The sequence below is a fragment of the Notothenia coriiceps genome, unplaced genomic scaffold (assembly GCF_000735185.1).
Source record: "Notothenia coriiceps isolate Sejong01 unplaced genomic scaffold, NC01 NC01_scaffold00030216, whole genome shotgun sequence".
NCBI lineage: Eukaryota > Metazoa > Chordata > Actinopteri > Perciformes > Nototheniidae > Notothenia > Notothenia coriiceps.
Genome location: NW_011362917.1, coordinates 97,650 through 113,966, shown reverse-complemented (window position 1 = coordinate 113,966; position 16,317 = coordinate 97,650). Strand labels below are relative to the sequence as shown.

The following is a 16,317-nucleotide window of genomic DNA, read 5'->3' as shown; positions in this document are numbered from 1 at the left end:
AATTATAACGGTGCTATGACGGTCTGTTTGCATTGACAAGATGTGCTATTCACGCGGCACACCTGACGGCGGGTGTTATAAAAGATATCCCATAATCGGTTTTCTTTATATTTGTTATGTATTTTTCATTGTTTGTTCAGTACTAAAAGGTCCAAGAAGTCCCATAATTGAATTTAATATTAATTTGACATGATAACTATATCGTAAAGCGCTTCATGGGAGTAATTGTGGGATGATACATTTTCAAAGTATCACGATATGTATCGGTTGAGTATCGGTATCATTCAGTGGTATCGGTATCGGTATCGTAAAAAAGTCAACGATATGCATCCCTACTAACGTCAAGTATTTTTTTAACAGTTATTTAACCTGACCACTAGAGTGCCTCTTTAGATCACCCTGGTAACAGTGAACTGAGAAAAATACAAACATTAAAAACCAGACATGAGGGAACAAAATGATAAAGCTGAGTCACTTTGGAGCAACATGTGGGAGGCTGTTATTAGATGTGTGTTAAATGTGACAACAAAAGTGATGAAGGTCACACTCCTTTCAGCACTTGAAGTACCACAGAGGAGCTATTTAAATGTGAAATCCAACATATTTCAGTCTATTATCATGCTTCCTGTCTGCCTCTTGGTCCAAGCTGGATTCATCTGTATACCACCAGTGGCCTTCAGCAAATTAAGTGACTCATTTTAAGTATTGAGTTGTTGTTTTTTAATAATGTAATCAAGCCTGGTAAAACAGCTGGCCTTGAACAATCAATCAATCAATGTTTATTTATATAGCCCAATATCACAAATGTTACATTTGTCTCAGTGGACTTCACAGTTTGTACAGAATATCAGTATGACAATACGACACCCTCTGTCACAACAAGTTGTTCCTGATATTACAAGTTGCTTGAGTTTTCACATTCAAGATGCATCCTTTCAGAGTTTCATCTATGTCACAAGAATGTAATAGGGGAAATGTTTAATAGAGGTGTACATGATCTTTCCAAATCACATGGTTTTAGATAGAGCTTAGATTTATGAGTAAATTAGCAAAAGCTTTTCGAATAATGAGAACTGAATCTCAAGAGGGACCAACTGAGCAAAGAACTGTATCACTGGCATCAATGTGAATGTACACATTTCTGAGACATGTGAAAAAAGTTGAAAATCATCCTATATCCTATCATGAATAACTATTAGCAACTATTGCACGGTCAAAAACATTAAACATTGAGCGTCCAATTGGTGCTCTTTTTACGATTTCAACTCCATCATTGCTCAAACACATATGGACACAAAGAGGCAATTTATATAAATCACTTACCTTCTTCCTCCTCTTCCTCCTCCAGTTTCACATTTAAAGGATAATTCTGGATGCCATCCATGAAATGTGATGGAAGTCTATCCAGAGTTGATTCATGGTCCACAGAGATAGGGGTAGAGTACTCAAAAACTGAAGAATCCTCTGTTGTTGGAGTTTGTCCATGACTAGAGAATGCATCTACAAAGGACTCGTTTGATAAATATTTCACAGCTGGACTTAGTGCAAGATATTTTGGTGGGGTGGTTGAACTACAAGACCCTGGTGGCAGCTGGAGTTGATTGTCTGATAGGAGAGACTCTGGGTCACAGCGGGAATGTTGGGATTGCCTTGAGGACACCTGATTACTTCGGAATGACTGGGAAAGCTTCGGTGATGAGATTGTTTCTGGGAACAACTGGGAAGATTGGGATTGTTCTGGCAACAGAGATACATCGGAGCCTTTCTGTATTGGAGTTGATTGGTGAACTTTAGGCAATAAGATTGACTCAGTGGAGCTTGATGGTGAGACTTCGAATGTAGACCTTAGGGAGAAGGAAATGGACGGAGAAGGGGAAAGATGGTGTTCTAGTATTGGAGGTCTGTTCACAGTCACAGGAGAAGCATCAGGCGGAAACAAGACAGGGGAGAGTGAGGGTTTCAGGATCTGAGTTTGGGAATGTGCTGGTGAGGGAGAGGACAAATGTTGAATTGATCCAAGGTCAGGTTTTGATTCATGGACTTTGGGTGGGCAATTGGGCTTTTTTGACGGCTGTGTTTTGATCGATGTCTTCGAAGTCTGAGCAGTGGGGCTTGCTGATGGTTTACTCTTAGAGGACGATGCTGTGCAAAAGATAAAATGAACAACAATAAGGACATAAGTTATGTTTTGTACGCATGTGGTCACATTTTCATGAAAAAGCACACAAGGGATATTTTCCACCGTTTTAGGGAGTATTAAGTTTGTCCTTGAGTAATGTTGCTGCCAGCCTCCAAGGCCCAATACTGGTTTACCAATGTAAGATATTATATTCCTGTAAAATAAACTAAATTCTAATTTTAAATCATCTTTTGCAGCTGACCTGCATGTGTAAAAGACAACAATGTTCTAACACATACATGTGGGATGTTCATGTCAAACTGAACTGTAAATCATGTCGTCGTCACATATCATTGCTAGTTCTTAGAGGCTATTTTAGAAGAAACAGCTAAACTTACTGTATAATGGTCAAAACTCTTTTTTTCTTTGATTGGTCAGTCAATAATAAAAAATAAAAAAAAATATTTTTTATTGAAACTCCTAAAAAGCTCAACTTCGAAAAATTCCATAATCTCTAAGATAAACATGTGTTTTAATATTCTACATTTCCTCCGGTTTCTGTCGTGAAAACTGCAGGCAAAACGTTACATTTGTACCTGTCCTTCGGAAAAAAATCACAAAGCTTACATTTTGTCAAATGCTCTGGTTGGGAAGTCTGATTCCTGGATAGATGGAGCCTCTTAGCTCCTTTGGCCGGTGTTGGTGCTGTAAATTGCCTGGATGGTAGTGCTGGACTGGGAGAAGAGCAGCTGACTAATGAGGACCCGCTGTTAATAATAGCCGTTTGGGTCAGCAGAGTTCCCTTACTAAGGGGCTGCTGAACAGAAGGAACCCTGTGTGGGAAAAACAAGACATTGAGACTTCAGTCGTGGCTACACAGGACTCTTCTGACAGTGGACATTGTCATAAGAAAACATATCAGCAGCCTTGTAAAAGATTTGCCAAATTTGACTATATTCTTAGAATTACCGATAAATACAGACTGAATTTTAAGGAATGGTAGAAACATTCTCTGTCTACTCCTAGTACAGAATGAGTCCTTACCCCAAGTGAAAGATCTTGGGGTCTTTTTCATGAGTGAGGGGACAATGGAGTGTGAGATGGGCCAGGAGACTTGAGAGCAGCAGGAGCTTTACCGCACCGTGGTGACAAAGAGAGAACTGATCCAGAAGGCAAAGCTTTCGATTTACAGTACAGGGCAATCATCGTTCCTACGATACAAGCTTCCTACCTCTCGGGGTATAGCTGCTGCTCATTTGCGTAGAAAGGAGCCAGTTCAGGTGGTTCGGGCACCTAGTAAGGATTTCACCTTGCCACCTCCCTGGAGAGATGATATGTCAACACTAGCCTCGGAGCGCCCTGAAAGTCAGAGCTAGATCATGTGGCCAGGCAAAGGGAAGTTTAGGGCCCTCTGCGAGAACTGCTTCCTTGGATAAACAGTTTACGATGGATGGATGGATGGATGGATGGTTGGTTGGTAGTAACGTCATGATGTTTAGCCCCAACCCTTAACTGTTCATTCCAACATCCGTAAAGCTGTTCTTTCTATTTTGTCAAGATGCCAATATTTCACTTGACTGGATGGGATTTATCATTAATTGTCTCAAAAAAACAACAGTTTTCACAGACAATTCAACCAAGTGCACACATGCTGAGCAGCTGATAACTGTCACCAGCTCTCTTGTCTGTAGATGCAACGTCTTGTTTGTTTTAACAGTTTACGTATTTGCCAGTTATTCCCACAGGCTAGTGTGAATATGGTAGGCACCTTTGAGATCACAGTTAAATATTGATATAAGCTTACTTTCTGTTGTTGTCTGTCCTCTGTTGAGCAATAGAAAGTCCATGTATGTCTTCCTCCTCTCTCTATTGAAAACAAATGAAAACAGTCAAGTCATCTATGTGAACAAGACAAAGAGAGAGGAATGGAAATACAAATATGCTAGTGTCTGTGAAGCCTATTTACAGATGTCTGTCTTCTCCCCCAGTGACCCTCACTAAATTAACTACAGTATATGTTTTCATGTTGTGTGTTTCAAAGAGTGTTTGTTCAAATGAAATGCTTCAGTTATTCTCACCTCATCCAGGACTTGTATGACAAGGCACGACTCAGGTTGGGTAATCTGAGGCTCAGGCCTGCCACTGCTGACAGGGTCGGCAAACAATGATGCACAGTAGCGATGAAAATCCTCCTCTTGAGCTATAAGCACGCACGAACGACACACACACACACACACATACATACATACACACACATACACACACACACACACACACATTGTTACGCAAGATGGCTAGAGGGAAAGAGAGTCATGTAATGTGCTGCAACATGAGGGATTTAGACTTTGTCATATTTGTTTTTTTTTTTAAATCTGCTTTTTATTCCAGGAATGCGTTTTTTAGATATGGTTCAGCTATTTTGAAAACAATAAATACTTGTATTACAGGGCTTAGTTCAATACTCAATTCTGATTGGTCAATATGGACATTCTAGATAACTGATATTTTCTATATTTCACTAACAGACTGCTTCTTAGGAGGACACTGATCAAGGGAGCGTCAGCTGTAAACATTAACATCGGTTTAATTAATCAGAAAACACCATGGAATACTTATTGAATATTTATTTGTATAATTGTGGAGGGCACAAAACCTTGGATTCATGATAGCTAAGCTGTCATGAAGACAGGAAGTAAACACTAAAGGGAACACGATCAATATTGTGTGTCAAGTCGTTGGTAATAGGTGGGATAATGTACTGTAAGCCGGCCATTATAGAAAAAATAACACCAACAGGGTGAGCAGGATCCCGACGCACATTATCCCTTACATATTAAGTTGTAATACAATTATTGATTATTCAATAAATCGATCAATATTTGCATTGTCAGGAGTGTGTATCATTAAACATGCATACTGGCCGGTGTATCGATCACAGGACCAATGTACTGCCCCTCGGCTCTCTGTCTGACCCTCAGGTCAACTCAACTTTTGGCATCCAGCCAACTTATCTATCAAGCTCTTGCTCTGCTCTGGCAGCACTTAAGGTGACCCAATGAACACGTAATGGACACAGCTATCAATAAAGCTATTTGTACAGATCAATCTAAATCAAATGTAACAGTTGAATTTCCCCCAAAATCTGTTTTTTTATCATATTTCTTTCTGTTCTCTTCCCACTTCAAAGCTCGCAGGATAAAAAAGAATGTTCAAACATTTCCCAATTTGGGATCAATAAAGTACTTTCTTATCTTAAAGTCACCTCAACCTTCAGAGAGGCTCTCTTTAATGACCATTTTAAATAAAAACAAATGTACCAGACATGTGATGTTTCAGGTGCTTGTTTGCAGCACCTCTTATCACTTCTCTACCTGTGAAAGATGCCAGGGTTCAGGCCTGGACCCCTTGAAACAAATACAGTCATTTTCCTCTCTTACACCCTGCTCCAATGGGAATCAGAGGTCAGGGTCATGGAGAGCTGCACCACTGGCTCTGTGTCCATTTATTACCCTGTGTCAGATGAAAGATGTTGCTCAGCAGGGGAGGAACAGCAGTTTCCCCTCTGGAGACACAACCCTGCTGCTCTGAAGACAGCAGACAGGCGGTGATCTAAAGTACCTGTGTGTCTTTGTGATGTTTATAGTATCTATAGTACCTTGCAAAAGTACTCAACAAAACATTGAGATTGAATTCGGTTTAAAATAAAAAAAATGTAAGGGTCAGTTTTGTGAAGTAAAATATGAAAGTATCATTCGATTTGTTAGAAAAAATTGTGGGAAACATTAAAAGGCTACACAAATGAAAATATTTATATACTACATACATATATCGTTTTTAAAGGCATTTGTCTTTTTCTAATGTCCCCATACACGTATATTTCTTGAAAAATCCTATTCTTTAATGTATAATAGTTTTTAAAATGTCCATATTAGTTCCTTATTTCTACAACTTAATTCCTCTTATGCACTGCAACAAAGTTATAATGTCTTGTTCTCCTACTAAACCTGATTCTGATTTTTACCGAAGAGGATTAGGGCCACATGTGGTCTTTTTTTTTTATTGGACGTAAAGTGTTAGATCTGGCCTTAATTCTCTGCCGTTAATTCCATATGTGTGCATGCACTGATATTTAGCAAATATCTAAAGGTCATTTCCGCTGATATTGTTGTTAAAGCAGTGAAACATATAGTATCTGGACTACATCCACACATAACACATTTCTTCAAGGCAACAAAAGCAACAACACACTTTATGTTGAAATAAGTTTCTTTGCCGAATATTGTAATTTTGTCAGTCTGGGTCTTACTCTCGTTTTGTTTCCACTGAAAGTTACCCGTCTGTGCCACCTCCGTATATATCTCTCTATGTCATCCTAACAATGCTTCTATCACATCACCACATGGGTCTGACAGCTCGGGAAAATGAGAATTTAAAACAAGGGAGACTCCCCGCACGACTCCGGAAAACAGCTTTTATTATTCATGGCCACACACGTAGCCCACCCTTTCATAATCAAAGAGAGGAGAGGAGGGGAGACGCTGCAACCTGTTGTAATCGTTATGCGTGAGAAAAGTTTGAAGCAGGTGGATGGAATACTTTCTAAGCTGCGTAACAGCTCTACATTTCCCAGAGACACTGATGTCTTCCTCACATCTGCATATCGCTGAAACAATGGAGTGTCAATCATTTCACTGGAACGAGAAATTAGATTCATTATGTGAATGACTGGTTTTTAGTAATGATTGGTTTACCTAAAGAGTTGGAACAAAATTAATTTGAGTTTCATTTATAGTTTGTCCAGTGGTGTATGTAAGTCAATTTTTTTTTTGAAAAAGCGTCTAATAACATGTGATTCAAATCCAGATGAGATGGAAGAAAAACTTTTCAGAATATAGCTGCAAAGTCATAACAAAAAATGTACATGTTATGGAAGGCATAATGAACAGCAAGGCGGTCATTAATGAAAAGAGAACACCAACATGTGCAACAACAACTTGACTGATAATATTGATTTAAAATGATTTTATGATTTATAAATGATCGTATTGCCTAAGCAAAGGTCTGTTAGCAAAAATGAACAACCTCTGCCATGTCCAAATTGACAAATCAGGATTGAGTATTCAACCAAGCCTTATAATAAGTCATTTTCAGTTCATTAAATGGTGTGTATGAAAGGAATGCACTTAAAGAAAAATGGGAAGTGCAGCCGGTTATTCTTCCCTTCTTGCACAGCATAAATAAACACTAATCTGCATCATCGTGTAATATACACACGTTAAAGTGATTTTGCTCCGACATTGCACTTTAAACTTATACAGTACGGATGTGTATGTGAGCGTGTGTTAAACGTTACTACTAGGGTAAAATAACTTTTAATAAATCACCCTTAGGTGCAGAAAAACTAACATTTGTTTGAAATGTAATTTGTTACAACCCTCTCTGCCCTTGAAAAAACGAACAGATTACAATATTCAGATTCTCACAACACATGTTCGGCTTTCTGGGTTAATGGTGGGTTAATGAGAATGTTGCAACTAAGAGAACTGGGTCATGGGATAGAGAGGTTGCGAAACCTTCCTTTGGGGAGCTCCTTCAAAAGCAGAGTATTTCCAAAAAATAAACCCAAATAACGGCTTGCAAAAAAGCTTTACTCCTCTGAAGTAAACGACTCTGACTGAACTTACAGCCTTCAGCCTCATAAAGACCAAGATCTGAAGAAAGCTAAAAGTCTTGTTCCCTAATAGCTTTCTAACCAATAGAAAGTACTGAGAGGATATTCATGAATTTTAAGTTTGTTGCGTAATCAAGTCCTTTGTCAAAACAAAGTTTTGCTGGTAGCTAAAATATTGTCTAAAAGGGTCCTATTAGGTTCATATTAGTTTTCCGTGCCTCTACTGGGACATGTCTCCATGCTTTAATGTTTTAAAAGCTCTTTTTTTTCTCTTTGCCTGTTTCATCTTTTCACCCTCTGTCTGAAACCTGCTGCTCTGATTGGTTAGCTGGCCGGCTCTGTGGTGATTAGTCAACCACTAAGAGATGTCCCCCCCCCTTAGCCGATCACGTACAATCTGATGGAGCCCTAGCCAATAGAAGCGCGAGTGTTACAGAGTGATGTCACTATGTTACAGAAGTAAACAAAGGAAGTTAACAAAGGAGTCCAATGTGTTTCAGTCAGAGGAGAAGTGTATGGGAGAGAAACTCCCACAGCAGCGAACGCAGGGATTTTAGGCTTTGCAGACCATTTACATGCACAAAAAAAAACTAAAACACACAAAGAATAATAGGGCCTCTTTAAAGAATCAGCCAGAATGTGGAAAAGGAGATTATGTGTTATGTTGTTAATGTGTCATCATTGTTTACGGTTTTGTGGTGTTTTTGTTGTTGCATGCTCTCTCCCCCCTTCTCTGTTTCTCCTTCTCTGCAGGGCTTGTGAGTGGCAGGGGGCGTGGCCGGCAATCCCCTATCTGCAGACGAGGCACACCTGTTCCCAGTCCACCAATCAACCTGCTCTATATAAACCCAGTCCTCACTCCACTACTCTGCCAGCTGATTTAATGTAGTTGGATGATTCAGAGTGCCTCCTAGAGCCTTGTGTTCCTGAGCTCCAGTTATTAATGTGAACTCTAGAGTTTTCTCCTTGGACAACTCTCTCTAATCACTGGAGATGTTTCTGCTACCCAGCCAGCTTCTTACTATCACTGCCTGCCTTTTTGTTTGCTTTATTTATTCTATTAAACATCTTGAAATGTTTACCTGAGTCCGTCTCTGCTTTAGGGTCTTTTTAAATGTCAGAGCGTTACATGATGATTTGTTTGTTTGGGATGTGGTTTAAAAAAATGCAGCTCATGGTTGAATGGTTGGCATTATAGGAGATGCCGGGGAAGGGAGAGCTACAAGTGAAAAAAAGTACAAAACTGCATATCTAAAAAAGTTGTAATACTTTGGAGGCAGTAGCTGTTAGTGTTTGTTTAGACTGCGGTTAAGGCATCTCTGATTTACTAGAGCTGCAAGAGGTTATTGTAAATTAATGAGTCCACACTCCAAACAAACTGTAATGCATCTAATTTGTGTAATATATTAAACATTTCTATGGGGAGCATAGGCAACTTGTTTGACCTCTAAGATTTGTGGAACTATTTGAGATAGACAGCTATGGGGTAAGCAAGGTGTTTCAGATCCTAACAAGGTCGGGATTGGAGTGAATCTTGATTGATGTGATGAGAGGCGGTTGACAGCCCCCGGGGTCCAGAGGTTTTGGGAGGGGAGAGATAACCGTGGTCTACCCGTCTCCTGACAGCCTCGGCTTGGGGCCAGACAGCCAGGACACTCCCCTGACTGATGAGCTGCAGGCCCTGAGCTTTAGACTGCAGGCCATCCACCCCCCACCCCCTTTCTGCCCCATCCCTTACCCAGGCAGAGCGCAAACTGTCAGGCATGAGCCGCCTCTAACGGCCCTCTGCCCACACAATCACAGCCAGTGATTACCCGTCACATCGCCACGGATGGATGGGCAGGCACTGATACGTCTGACCCCTGAGAGGCAGAGGTTTTTTACTTTTCTATCCTGATTTTGTGTGTGTGTGTGTGTGTGTGTGTGTGTGTGTGTGTGTGTGTGTGTGTGTGTGTGTGTGTGTGTGTGTGTGTTCATCTGTCAAATGACTGTCTGTAGCTGTGTCTTGGTTGGTATGTCTATCAGAAAGGTGGTATGTTCAGCAAGAGTACATGACTGGCAAGGCTGTATGTCAACATCATATCTTGGTGTCAAAAGGTGCTTACGAGTGTGTGTGTGTGTGTGTGTGTGTGTGTGTGTGTGTGTGTGTGTGTGTGTGTGTGTGTGTGTGTGTGTGTGTGTGTGTGCGTGTGTGTTACCTGTTAGGCTTGCAGTCTCCTCCACAGTGTTTATGTTAGGTTGTGATTTTGAATCATTACCAGAGGCTGACGATGGACGATAAGTTTTGATTGGTGTCCTGCAAACAAATATGAATATATAAATCATTGAATTCACACTAAATGGATACAGATATAACTTAGACATAAACTCTTGGTCAGTTCCTACACAATTCTAATATGCATGGGGCTTAAAGGTAGGGTAGGTAAGAATGGAGAAACCAGTACACAACCGAAAAGAATCTGCCCCTTCCTTCAGACTCCCCTCCTCCAACACACACGAACGCGCACATGACCAATGAGGGCACGGGATAAGTTTGTGCACGAGATGGAAGGCTGACAGGCAGGTAGGCCATCCAGTTATTTGCCGTGGGCCGAGGCAGATAACTGAACTTGCTTTTCACAGCGCCACGGCTTCCACAGTCAAAATATTTAATGTATTCATTGCTATCGGGATGTGAAGAGCATTCCATGGAATATAACAAAAAGTGTTTCTGAAGTGAATTACCAAACCCACCTTTAAGGAAAACTCAAGTGTGCAAGCTCTTTGGGCTAAAGTCGCCGGTTGATATACTTTCTGAATCTACAGTCAGTGCATTTTGGCTTAATGCCCTACTTAACAACTCTCATAGGAATGAACAGGGGCCCGGCCTAAAATTTGTATCAGTTTATCTTTTTACATCCACAACTTTATCCTTATTCCCTTTGTCCCGGTCTCATAAAGCCAGGTCAAGGCCAATGAGAGAGAGTTTATGAGAAGCTCCAGGCTGCCCATAAGGTTAGACTGAGGTTATATATTTCCTCTTCAGTCAATATTCCCCAATCTGACCATTTTTATCTTTTCTCTGTCTTTTTAATTAGTGTGTTATATGTAATCCTGCACCTCACATCCCTTCTGTTATGCTTTCGCTTCATCTATCCATCCTTCTTAAATACAGTACTTTAAAAACAGTAACATCGCTAGTCTTAGGCTGTTTGCATTTCGGGTTTGGCCAGAGTGCAGGAAAAATAAGTGTGTTTCTCTTCTGTTGTCCTCTCGGGTCTTGTGTTTATACCTCCCTTTGGAGATACATTTTTGATAAAGAGACCTTCAACCAATTGAGCCTATAGTTTACACGTCTACTGAAAAATAACAACAACTGGTGAAGTGTTCCTGAGGAAGGATTTTGAATCCCTACCCAATTACCCTGCACCTTGTAAGAAAGAGTTTGAGAGTTTCCCTACAGTAATTTGTGCCGGAGTAAATAATGTATAAGTCTCTCTAAGAGGGAGGAAGTGAGATACAGTATAACCTACGATCTTCATTTCGAGACTTATTATGTAACGATGTTGAAAAATAGGTGACACACGATACTTAATCTTCAACAGTATTTCATATTTTTGTTTAAGCATAATTAATGGAAATACCCTTGTTTGACATTCTGCAATAAAGTTAACGCAAGAAGGATATGGCAGCTTCAATAAGACCATTACTGTTGCTATATTCACTCTGTGGACAGTGGGTTAGCCCATTCTACTTTGACAGTTATGCCAAAAGTGCTTTATGGAAGTCACCACTTCTCACAGGGGATATTTTCAACAAAACACCCCAACTTTTTTTCTATTTCTGCACTGTAAGCTAAAACTCTGTCTCCAAGTAACTGTACGGCAGAGGTCAAATGAGATGCTTCGGACCAGCCTGACCGTTCTTGTACTTCAAAATACAACCTTAAGTTTATAGTTATAAAAAATCAACACATGAGGGTCTACAGTTTCACAAGAACAACATTGTAAAAGTATTAATGCGAGAAACGCCACATCACTGCCTGGTGAAATTATGGCCCCGCCCACTTTCAGGTGATTGAAAGGAATTGGCGATCATTGATCACCAATCACATTGTGTAATTGTTTGACGAACAGACCATCGTATTTGGGCTCCTTGTAGATTAAAATGCAAAAAAATGTTTTATTCTTAATCCTTTTGATCTAGTTGAGGAAGATCTCAGAATTGGTATTTTACGACCAGTCAAATGACAGCAAATATTTCCACCCATGCCCTCATGTAATTGGATAAAATCCACTGGGCATTTTTGTTTTATAGAGTTGTTTTGACATCTGACATCTCTATGCTAAAATACAACAAACCAATAACATAATGTTTTTTGGCCTTCCTTTCACAGAACAACATCATCACCCCATTGGACTCATGTCGAATAAGCCAATAACAGCTCTAAGGCTTTTATAAGCTATTGTTGATCTGTACAGGGAGGTCACTGTGACCTATTGTGTGTTTGCCTAATGGGGTGGCTCCCAGATTTTTACTTTGAGAAAAGCTTTCTATTTGTGTAACTGAAATCTCATCATGCTTTTTTAAACCTGGCAGTACAAGTCGGGCGCAGTCAGGTCTTTCAGACTTGGGCGGGGGCCAGTTCGGATCTCAGTTCCTTTGCTTGTGCCGGCTTTTATTTCAGGGTTCAGTGCTTTGATCACAGATTCTTTGACGCTGGCTGTTGATGGAACCGAGCGTTCACATCCCCCCCCCCCCCCCCCCCCCCACAGCCCCCTGCCAGCTCAGGAAATCAGATTGATGCCCTCCTGGTCACCAGCTTGCTTTCTTTAACTTGCAGGCCACCCACCAATCTGATAGAGTTTATGACTCTAATATAGCTTAGCACTTTTAGCAAATCCTTTAAAACTATTTCCTTAATCACACTGCCTCCTTCTCACTCTTTCTTTCATTATTACAGAGGCTTGTTAAAATGCAGCCTCCACTCTTATTGTCTTTCTGCCAGCCAGCCTCTCTGTCTCTGCATTAAGCTCTGCCACCGTCACCGCTGCAGGCTTATTGCACTCTAGATTGGCTCTCTAGTCTATTCCACAGTTAAAAAGCTTCTACAGCAGGGGATGTAGAGCGTTCCAGCTCAGGCAGTCAGCAGGCCTAAAACTGCACTCTGTTCTCCTCTCCTCTGGCCTGCTCTCCAGTGGGCTACTCAGCCCGAAAGGAGCCGCTTAAATAAAGGGCTTTAATAATGGGACCTGCCGAAACCAGGCCCTCAGGCAGTCTGCTGCACAATAAGTACTGAGAAGCTGCTTTGTACACCGGTGGCTCGTGTAGGATGACTACAGGGAGGAAGAAGAGGCATGTTCCGAGGAAAGAGAAGGTGTGTGGATGTATTTATGTCCACAGTAATGGAGGCGGCAACAAGGGAAAGGTGTGTGTGTGTCATTTGAGAAGAAGAGCTTGTTGTGAAAACTGTGTGTGTTCATATTTTAAACTGCACTGTAACTTTTATTCATGTGTTTTTTCTTTTAATGTTTATTTTATTATCTTTGCTTTCTAATGACTGTTTTTCCATATCTCTGGTTATGAAAATAAGCTGATTGCATGAAAAAGACCCATTGTTGAACAGCATTTCCGTGCACATGACTTGTGTTTAAAGTTTATAGTACGTTCGAGTTTTACTCGTTTGAACCATGGATGTATAATAAGAAGTGGATACAGCGTGGGAGGCGGGGTCTCGTTCTTTCCTATGAGAGCTGCTCATTGGAGCATGAGGACAAAATGGCCCAACTTTTGAGAGAGCGAAACGTCACAGATTACCCTATGTATGTGCGCTCATAGAGCATGCGCAGTTGAGTTGCCCCGTAAGCCCCGCCCCCGAGCTCCCACTCTCAGGTGTACGTTCATAATGCAGAGGAAAATAACTCTCAGAATAACGTTATTAGCACATTTTACAACTTGAGGACCGAATGTTTTTAATAAGGGCTAAACAAATGTTCATACTGGGTAGTTTATTTAGTTTAAAAAAAATTATACAACGATTTACAGACGTCTCTTTCCCAATGTAAGTCAATGGGAAAAAGTGTTTCCGGGCCCAGCGACTGATACGGAAGTGTAGTACCGCCGTTTGGCCACAGCGAATATTTTCCTCAGAGTCCGGCGCACTTCCTGGGGGCTTGGTGTGAACGCAAACTGAACCTTCAGAAAAATTAAACAATGTAACAAACTGTCGTCTGTTGCGCACCAGAGAAGCGGACTATTAGGTTTGAATGCGTCCTTACTGTGTCGATGTATCTGACACACCAAACCGATTCTTGTATATGTAAACCTACTCAAACCTGTTCCTGATTCTGATAACAGAAGATGCAAGCTTTAGAAAATATATATGTATGTGCATTGTTGTGTGTACCTGCGGTGCTTCTTGAGAAGCAGTCTGTCAATGTAAGTAAGGCTGTTTTCTGTGAACTCCACCCTGACAGGTACACTTCCTTCTCCTCTTCCTCCTCCTTCAGCTCCTCTGACTGGGGCGAGGTCAGCCTGGGTCGCCATAGCTGACACAGATACTGGAGAAATATGGGGAAGAGGAGAGCACACAAAAATAAAGTAAGAGGCAAACAACAGCTTAAAGGTGAAGGAGTCAGACACAGGAAGGGAAAAAGAAGCGGGAAAACTTAATTCGCCAGCTCCTTCTTCAACACCTTCCTCAAAACATCTCCCCTCATGAAGTGAGAAAACACCTTGTCGACACGCCGAGTGCCAAAACACAAACAGACAGCAGAGAGAGCCCCCGGGGAATAAGAAGAAGATGTACACACAACACGAGAGGGACATAGTCAGCGAGTGAACGAAAAAGGAAAGATGTAGGCAAGAAAGAGAACTGTTATGATTGTACTGCAGACACTTTGGCAGTCCACAGCGACGGCTTTAAATTGGACCTGGGTGCCACTGGCCTGACAGAAATAATTAGGGCTGGAGGGGCTAGCAGCAATTTGCAGAGCAGAGCGAAGGCAGAGTGTGTCCAAGCAGTAAAGCAGAGAAAATTGGAGTCCTAATAAAAAGCACAAACACTGAGACACATACAGAACCTGGAATAATGGCTCCACTAATACACACACACACACACACATACATGAACCAAGACACACTGACGCTGCACATGCGCATAAAAATTGCCTGACGCAGTGGTGCTTGTACACACAGCCGAGGCGATTAGTGCTGTGGTGTGGAGTAGGGCCACTCCTAACCCTCCTGTCATTATCTCAATATGCAACAGCCATGGATTACCCTCCTACTGCAGAGGTAAGCACTTTCTGTAAGGTCTTAACAGATCAGAGAACAGACAGCGAGAGAGGGAGGAGGAGCTCAGGAGGATGTAGCAATAAAAAGGTGAAATACCATTTAAAAACATTTACGTATTAATGTGGATATACACACCATCTTAAGGTACCTGCACTTCACTTTGGGTTTTGTTAAACCCTTCATTAACCCTAAAATGGGCATTCAATATTTCGCAAAATCAATTGATTGCTATTTACACTCATATTGCATTGTTATTACACCCATAGTACACATTATTACAACCATATTACAGTTATAACACCCGTATTATACCCACATACCAGTGTTGTAGTTAAGTCACCAATTCACGAGTCCAAGTCACTCTCGAGTCACCACTCTTCGAGTCCGAGTCCAAGTCCGAGTCACCTAGGGAGAGTCGTAGTCGAGTCCGAGTCCAAGTCCGAGTCACCCAAGGAGTGTCCGAGTCGAGTCCGAGTCATCATTACCTGTGTTCGAGTCCGAGTCCAAGTCCGAGTCACCCAAGGAGTGTCCGAGTCGAGTCCGAGTCATCATTACCTGTGTTCGAGTCCGAGTCCAAGTCCGAGTCACCTAAGAAGAGTCCAAGTCAAGTCCGAGTCACAAGTCTTCATGTATTAATCTTCGTGGATATATGTGTTGAAATGTAGCTGCTCCTCTACATTGCTTTTATCCTGTCATGTTATATTAATCTGTCTATTGAAATACTGTGAAGCGAGTTTGGCTCCAATTCTTGTAATAGGTGCTATTGTGGTGCCGAGAGATGGGAGTCGGAGGCGGGGTATCGAAGCTACAAGCTAGACTTTTATTTAGCATCGGAACACACATGTAAACAACTTCATGGACGGGAAGTGAAGAATGGCGGAAACAGGAAGTCCGGCTCACTAAAATGTCTGTGAGGAACAATACCCCAACCCATAGATCCGTGGGTGAATAATGTCAATCACCACACTATACAAATATAAAGCTAATTAATATTATTATTATTATTATTATTATTATTATTATTATTATTATTATATATAAATAAACTATATTTAAAATGAGTTATCTTTCAGAGAAGTGATTATATTTGTATGCCAATATTTTCCTATGGTAAAGTTTTCGTTTTGCACTTTTATTTTGATAGTAATAAGATCGGGACTCTTATTTTGCATGCAAAAGGACGTCATTCTGCAACTTAAGTAGCCATGTGCTTTTGTGTTATCGGCTGAATCTTTATTTATTGATTAGATCA

General features: G+C 41.0%; 1 protein-coding gene across 1 annotated transcript in view; it reads right to left on the bottom strand.

The window, feature by feature from the left end:
* Positions 1 to 360: 360 nt before the first annotated feature.
* Positions 361 to 16,317, bottom strand: part of LOC104959419 (zinc finger, B-box domain containing) — a 30,398-nt gene continuing 14,441 nt past the window's right edge. Inside the window, exons 6-12 of the mRNA XM_010787310.1 lie at positions 14,176 to 14,387; positions 9,989 to 10,086; positions 4,198 to 4,319; positions 3,924 to 3,985; positions 2,747 to 2,952; positions 1,324 to 2,142; positions 361 to 413 (exon numbers count right to left, since the gene is read on the bottom strand). Coding sequence (XP_010785612.1) covers positions 361 to 413; positions 1,324 to 2,142; positions 2,747 to 2,952; positions 3,924 to 3,985; positions 4,198 to 4,319; positions 9,989 to 10,086; positions 14,176 to 14,387 — 1,572 coding nt within the window. The remainder of the gene's footprint in view (positions 414 to 1,323; positions 2,143 to 2,746; positions 2,953 to 3,923; positions 3,986 to 4,197; positions 4,320 to 9,988; positions 10,087 to 14,175; positions 14,388 to 16,317) is intronic.